This window comes from Pseudorasbora parva, chromosome 23 (genome assembly GCF_024679245.1).
Source record: "Pseudorasbora parva isolate DD20220531a chromosome 23, ASM2467924v1, whole genome shotgun sequence".
NCBI classification, from domain to species: Eukaryota; Metazoa; Chordata; class Actinopteri; order Cypriniformes; family Gobionidae; genus Pseudorasbora; species Pseudorasbora parva.
In genome coordinates this window covers 30,838,330-30,846,808 of record NC_090194.1, presented here as the reverse complement: position 1 = coordinate 30,846,808, position 8,479 = coordinate 30,838,330, and the positions used below count along the sequence as shown (strand labels likewise).

Here is an 8,479-nt window from a genome sequence, read left to right as displayed (position 1 = left end):
TGGCCCAAAAAGCACATAAAATAACATAAAAATTACTAAAGGTAGCAAAAAATGAAAAATACAAACGACAACAAAAATATCTCATTGACTACTAAAATACCAATCTACTAAATCTCATTGACTACTAAAATGAATACTTACAAATTCATAACAAAACAAAATTGACTCTGTAAAAAAAGTTGTTGCCTCAAGTTTCTACACTGAAAAAAAGGTGTGTTGAATTTATATGATTTAATCATGTACATCTGTTCCACATGAATCATTTAAGTTAAACAAACATAATTTTTTACATGACTTCAACATCATGGAATTAATTAACTTAAGTAACCTAAATTGAGATTCTTCAATTTTAAAATTCAACAATTTTACTCTTCTTGTCAAGTCCCAAGCAAAGCATGCTATACAGTTTCAGCAAAAATCATTTTCAAGTGCTTAATTGGTTTAGAAGGTTTAGAAGAGAAATACAAGTTTGTTGCGTAGAATACCAATAATATGATTACAAATTGGACAATGTGTGTTTTCCTGCTTTTTTTTCAGTGTATGTAATAAACTGGGATGTTTGAGTCATCTCAACTTAAATTACATTAAACTGACTTAAAAATAAGTCTCTACATTTTTTAAAAATAGCTTAGCATTTTGATGAGTTAAAACAATGTAAAACGTGTCATAACTTACTGATCATATAATTTATTAGTAATGAGTGCGCATACAAAAAAGCTATAGCTAAAAAGTTAACGAAAAACAAAAATAAAAACAAAACAAAAAATTATCTGATACTACGACTAAATAACTTAAATAAATCTGGAAATGTATCTCTTAGTAATACATTTAATAACACTTTTAGTTATGAAATTGTTATTATTATTGTAATATCATCATACTTAATCCACTTGATTATTAGCAAGTGCTAAAATAATCTCAACATCTTCACCATCCGGAGCAACACCCTCTGTAGATGGGGGAATGTGAAAATGAAGGTTTTCAGATAAACTCTCACGAGCGGAGGGAGTGTCTTCTCTTCATGTACTCCGCCTAGTGAGGGTGCAGCAGACCATGTGTAGACAGGCACAGGAAAGACTCACACATGTCACACAGCCGAAATTACTGTAACACGCACTAAACTGGGGTATACTTGACAACACAGTCACATGGCTTAAAAAAAAGAAAAGAGAAATAGCAAGAGGCGGAGGAAGTTAGGACCGGATAGCGGCATGCTTACCTGGCAGAGTTCAATTCTCACCGTATTCTCATCGATGAATTCACCTGACACTTCTGTGCGCTTTGGCACCTGCTGGAGGAACTGACTTGGCCAGTGAGGCCCGCGAAAAGGACATGACACAGAACGGCGTTATAGCCGGCAATGGCACTCAAGCTGATGCGCTCAAAATTGTGATCGTCGGGGATGGAGGTTGTGGAAAGACATCCCTGCTAATGGTGTACGCCAAAGGAGATTTCCCTGAGGTAAGTTTTATACAGGGAACATACAAATGAATTTGTTTGACTTGACAGTTTTTTGTTTAGTTTTTTGGAGTGTGACCAGAAATCACCGTTAACACACATTTACACGCACAGTTTCAAGAGAAGGAAATCTTGCCAAATCTAGTATAACAGACATTTACACAATATCCTCAGCAAGTTTTTCCACTCTGCTTTCTGCCAACGCCTTGATTGTAATGTGTCATGTAGAAACAAGAACTTTTCATGCATCATCATCCATTATATTCTTGTATTTGTACTGTTTTAATCTTGTTGTTCAACAGAAATACGCTCCATCTGTGTTCGACAAATATGTCACCACTGTGTCTTATGGGGGGAAAGACATTCAACTGAATCTCTACGACACAGCAGGTAAGTGTCAACGGCCTCCCTGTCTAGAGACGCGAGACACACCTTAGATTCCATCCTCTTTGGCATTAATCAAATACTTAGGCAGAAATGTTGGGTGTGAGAAGGCCATTAGTAATAGTTGTCATAGCTGTCATCCCTGATGTCAGGCAGCACGCACACTTTGATTTTTACATACCGGTATTTATGTAAAGTCTTTTCACAGTTTTTGCCCTACAGCATATTATAGTATTTACTTGGAAGTCATTTATTGTGGCCAGGATGAAATGCTATATTCTTGGTCTCACCTCACATCACACCCCAGTTTCTGAGCAGTGGCTTATTGGGCCAGAATTAGTAGTCTGCGGATGTGGTGCAACAATCTAAACGCCTGCTAAATGTGAAATGCTGTTAAATGTGTGGACATTTAATTACTTACAGATAGTACTTTATCATCATATTCTCAACTATTCAAAAGTATGGGGTTTTATTTTTCACTCACAAGGATGCATTAAATTGATTAAAAGTGACATTTAAAGGGAAAGTTCACCCCAAAAGGAAAATGTTGTCATCATTTACTCACCCTCAAGTTGTTCCAAACCTGTATGAGTTTCTGTTGAACACAAAAGAAGATATTTTAAAGAATGTTGGTAGTCAAACAGTTGACATTCCATAGTAGGAAAAATATACTATGGAACTCGATGGGTTACCAATTTATTTATTTATTTTTTTAATATCATCTCATAACTAAATAAAGGTTTAGGACAACTTGAGGCTGAGTAAGTAATGACAACATTTTAAATCTCTTTTCATTTCTAATTAATATAACTTATGTTTATCTTTTTGTTATAATAATCCTATATATATATATATATATATATATATATATATATATATATATATATATATATATATATATATATATATATATATATATATATATATATAAATAATCACGATTTCCACAAAAAATATTAAGCAGCACAATATTTTCAACATTGATAATAATAAGAAATGATTCTTTGATGAAGAATATTAGAAACATTTCTGAAGGATAATGAAGCTGAATATTCAGTTTTTGCAATGACATTTTATTAAAATAGAACACAGTTATTTTGAATGGTAATAATATTTAACAATATTACTATAGTAAAACGATCAAATAAATGCCTTGATGAGTATAAGAGACTTCTTTCAAAAACATTAAAACATTTTACTGACTCCAAAATTTTGAAGAGTATTGTATTAATGTAAAATGTGTATATACAAAGATATTATAACAGTCATTGTTTTGTTTTAGTAGATTTTTTTTACTGTATATTTATATAATTTCTTATATATAAATAAATATTTTATATATAAATATAACATATTTTTCTTAAATATATACATGCATGTGTGCGTATTTATATATACATAATTATATACAGTAACACACACACACACACATATTATGTAAACACAAACTTTTATTTTGGATGCTATTAATCGATTGCCCAGCAGTAATTTTTACATGACCATAGAATAAAGAAGTGTAATTTTTTGTTAATTGCTCTTATTATCAAAGAATTTGTGCTTATTTGGAAACACGCATTAAGGTACTGTACCGTATATTACCGTACTGATCTAATCTTCGTCTCATTTATTGCCAGTGAAACCTAATCAACCTCCATGATGAATTCTGTGAAGTGCATGTTTATTTATTTTATATTTATATGAATTGAACTTCAGTAATCGAGCTGCTTATCAGACCTACACTGCTGCCTGGACCTTCTCTGCCTCTCCACAACAGGATGTGAAGCCAGGATGTGGTTTTTACCACATCTCAGTTTTTCAGCAAAATGCTCTGTTCATAAAATATGATATACAGGAAGATACTCTATATGGCCCGATGTCTCCGCCTCTGCTTTAATGAGCGCCGCCATAGAAACAGTCCAGATAATGCAGTGCTGTTTTCAGGTGTCAGTGTGTCTGTGTGGTAAAATCACATGTCATTTCCTTCTAACCAAAATCTGTTTATTGACAGGCCAGGAGGACTATGATCGCTTGAGGCCTCTGTCGTATCAAGAAGTAAACCTTGTTATCATCTGCTACGATGTGACCAATCCAACATCATTCGACAATGTCACAATAAAGGTGAAATCAGCTGGGAATGAAAGGCTTTTTTAACTTTGTTTGCTGGCAACTGTGTGCTGATAAACTTTGACCTAAACAGTAGATGATTATACAGATGAACCGCCATTGAAAACAAACAGTATTTCTGGAACCTTCCTGTCATGTCAGCTGAGAGGAATGTGCCGAGCCCTGTTTAAATAAAGGCACAGCAGAGGGACTGCTCATTCAGGGTTTAAAGATAGAGACATTACACCATTAGAGACCATTGACCATGAAGACCAGAAGAGTTATTTACATAAAGGAGACGTTCAGTTTTAAGCAATTTTTTCCTCTCCTCCTACAGTGGTACCCAGAGGTCCGCCATTTCTGCCGGGACGTCCCCATTATCTTGATAGGTTGCAAAACGGACCTGCGAAAAGACAAAGAGAAGACAAGGAAGCTCAGAGCCTTAGATATGGCGCCCATCACCTACCTTCAGGTTGCCATTATATTTACATATACCTATACATATACTGTGCATCTGGAAATTATTCACAGCACTTCACTTTTTACACATTTTGTTATGTTACTGCCTTTTCCAAAAGGGATTAAATTCATGATTTTTTCCTCCATTCTACAAACAATACCCTATAATGACAACGTGACAAGTTTGTTTGAAATCTTAGCAATTAAAAAAAATATTAATAATAAACAAAAACAAAAGTACATTAGTATTCACAGCCTTTGCTCAATACTTTGTTGAAGCACCTTTGGCACCAATTACAGCCTCAAGTCTTTTGTAAGTGTGATGCTACAAGCTTGGCACACCTTTTTTGGTGCCGTGTCTCCCATTCTTCTTTGCAGGACCTCTCAAGCTCCATCAGGTTGTGTGGGGAGTGTCGGTGCACAGCCATTTTCAGATCTCAAGGTTCAAGTCTGGGCTCTTGCTGGGCCATTCAAGGACATTCACAGAGTTGTCCTGTAGCCACTCCTTTGTTATCTTGGCTGTGTGGTCAGGGTTGTTGTCCGGTTGGAGGATGAATCTTCGCCCCCAGTCTGAGGTCCAGAGCGCTCTTGAGCAGGTTTTCACCAAGGACATCTCTGTACATTGCTGCATTCATCTTTCCCTCGATCCTGTCTCCCGCTGAAAAACTTTCCCACAGCATGATGCTGCATGATGCTACATTGGCAAGGTGATGAGCGGTGCCCAGTTTCCTCCAGACATGATGCTTGCCATTCAGGCCAAAGAGTTCAGTTTATCATGGTCTGAGAGTCCTTCAGGTGCCTTTTGGCATCTCTTGGTCATCTTCCTGACTGAAGCCCTTCTCCCCCGATCACTCAGTTTGGCCAGGCAGCCAAACTTCCGTTTACGAATGCTAGAGGCCACTGTGCTCATTAGGACCATCAATGCTGCAGAACATGTTCTGTACCCTTTCCCAGATCTGTGCCTCGATATAATCCTGTCTCGGAGGTCTACAGACAGTTCATTGGACTTCATGGCTTGGTTTGTGCTTTGACATGCACTGTTAACTGTGGGACCTTATATAGACAGGCGTGTGCCTTTCCAAATCATGTCCAATCAACTGAATTTATCACAGGTGGACTCCAATCAAGTTTTAGAAACATCTCACGGATGATCAGTGGAAACGGGATACACCTGAGCTCAACTGAGTGTCATGGGAAAGGCTGTGTATACTTTGTGATTTTTTATTTTTTATGAATTTGCAAAGATTTCAAACAAATTTTTTTCACATTGTCATTATATGGTATTGTTTGTAGAATTGAGGAAAACAAGTCTGTAACATAAAAAAAAATGTGGAAAAAGTGGAGTTCTAAATAAAGTGTGTGTGTGTGTGTGTGTGTGTGTGTGTGTGTGTGTGTGTGTGTGTGTGTGTGTAAACATTACTATTTGTAATGTTTCTGAAAAGAAGTCTCTTATGCTCATTAAGCCTGCATTTATTTGATCAAAAATACAGAAAAAAATTTAATTATGTGAAATATTATTACCATTTAATAGAAACCGTTTTTCTATTTTAATATAAATTATTTCTGTTATTTTTCAGCATCATTACTGGAAACCGCAGTGCTTCTTAAATCTTTTTTATAACTGAATACTTTTTGTCCAGGATTTTTTGCTAAATAAAAAGTTACAACATTTTGTAACAATATACACCACAAGTTTGGGTTCAATATTTTCTTTCTTTCTCAAAGTATTAATAGAAATTAATACTTTTACTCAGCAAGGATGTGTTAAATTAATAATTAAAAAAGTGATGGTAAATGTTTATATTGTTAGAAAAGATCTATTTTGAATAAATGCTTTTTTTGGATTTTTGAATCCTGATTTTTTTTTTTTTTTTTAAATAGCACAGGTTCCAAAAAAAGGAAGAAATTAAGCAGCACAATTGTTTTCAACAGTGATAATAATAACTTAGTATAATTTCAGCATTAGAATGATTTCTGAAGGATCATGTGACACTGAAGAATGGAGTAATGGCTTTGCATGACAGAAATAAATTATATTTTAAAGTATGTAAAAATAGAAGACCATTATTTTAAATTGTAATAATATTTCACAATAACACTGTTTAATGTATTTATGATCAAATAAACGCAGTCTTGGTAAGCATAAGAGACTTCTTTCAAAAACATTAAAAATAGTAATGTTTCCAATTATTTGACTGGATATAAAAGCGTGTGTGTGTGTGTGTGTGTGTGTGTGCGTGCGTGCGTGCATGCGTGCGTGCGTGCATGCATGCGTGCGTGCGCGTGTGTCTCATATCGAGTTAAGTAGTTTTGCTGCGTACTATCTTTGTGGAAACCAATATTTAAAAAAGACAGCCTTTATTCAAAACAGAAATCATTTGTAACAATATAAATGTCTTCACTTTTTACATTGTTGTTGAAGTGCTTGAGATTTTTATTGTTGTAATGCTATGGCCAACCATGTGAAAATATATCATGGTATGCCACATACATTCATATAAAACAGGATGATTCACAGAGTTTGTCTTTTGCTTTGTTTAGTTGTGTTTTATTCGGGGTTTGAGCGTAAAAGTTAGGGTAAGGGATGGAAATCTAGAGTAACTAACCTTTATTTCTTGTTCTTAGGGTGAAGAGGTCCAGAAGCAAATGAATGCTGACATATACTTGGAGTGTTCAGCTAAATATAGAGAAAACGTTGAGGACATTTTCAGAGAAGCAACCAAGCGAGCACTAGCGGCCAGGGCTAAAGCAAGACACCTCCACAAGAAGAAGAAACGCTGCACCATACTGTGACCATTCCTGGAAGAAACATACTTTTTTTTTAAAATTTTTTTTTACATTTTGTAAATATGAACTATGATATTTTGTAAACATTGGGGAACCTTCTGCTGCAGAGCTTCTCAGAATTGTTTAAGCTTTCTTGAAGGAATATTTTATCAGGACATGGTTTGTGCGTTTTCTCTCAATCTTCCCACCAAGGAAGGCCTACTCTCTGACAGGGATCACCGCTGAGTCTGCGATAAGTTTGTAACGGCCTGTGCCACATCCTTCTGTTGGCGTTACTGATATGACTTAATGGAATTTTGTCTTCCATGATTGTGGACCAATAGGAGATGGAAAAACTGCTGCTGATGTCTTAAGGATGACCACATACATCAGGTTTATATTAGAAGTCTGTGTTGTGCACTTTTGTATAATAGGCTAACTGTTGTAATGCACAACTGACTCGAGTAACTGCCATTATGCACTGGGGTGTAACATGTTTGTATTGTGCAATTCATGTTATCTACTCTACTTACACAATAGTTGCAGTTGAAATTGAAAACTTTTGAGTTACATTATTTTGCCTCTCCATATATTATATAAAGCTGTCTGAAGTTGGTTTAACTTTAAAAAGTAAGTTACCTGGTTGCCTTCAAAATTTTGAGTTCATTAAAATATATTTTTTAATACAACATAGTTAATACAACAAAGGAGATTGGTTTAATCAGCACAAACTCAAAATATTGTGTTATCTGAACTATATTATTTATCTATGTTGATTTGACAAAAGAAAGTGTATAAGGCTGTGTGTCCACCAAAGTCGGATGGCATATTTTTGGTATGGCTTTCAATGGGAGCGCCGCATTTTTAAAACGCCAGGAGCGTAATGAGGCGCTGAGCGTCTATGTTAAGACACAGGGCCTTATCATACACACGGTGCAATGTGAAGCCAGGTTATTTACCATCTTTGAGTCGTTCAGATCTAACATGCCAGAAAGTGTTGAATCATTTATGTGGAAATCATTGGTCTGTTCCGTCCTGTATGTAGCCTGCACAGATCAATTGTTTTAGTTATGTATTGTGCATATATGCAATGCCTTTTCGCCTACTGAAGGACGTGTGAAACAGGATCCACGATTAAAAGTTTGTAGCTCTTTATATAGCCGTGTATTAATTTCACATCGGCATAGATACTTTTCATTTTGCATGATGCAATTTTCATATTTTAGGCAAACATAAGACCAAAAATCTCTGCCTTGACTGCAAAACAAACTTTTTGAGTATACAAGAGTGAAGTTGTTGTGGTTAGTAC

The 8,479-nt window shown here is 35.3% G+C and overlaps 1 protein-coding gene across 1 annotated transcript; it reads left to right on the top strand.

Moving 5' to 3' along the window:
- The first annotated feature begins 672 nt into the window (after positions 1-672).
- On the top strand, positions 673-8,458 carry rhof (ras homolog family member F). The gene is made up of 5 exons (XM_067433648.1): positions 673-1,461; positions 1,761-1,848; positions 3,851-3,960; positions 4,283-4,417; positions 7,030-8,458. The coding sequence occupies exons 1-5, from the start codon at positions 1,333-1,335 to the stop codon at positions 7,195-7,197; spliced, it is 630 nt and encodes a 209-aa protein (XP_067289749.1). The 5' UTR covers positions 673-1,332; the 3' UTR covers positions 7,198-8,458.
- Positions 8,459-8,479: the final 21 nt, after the last annotated feature.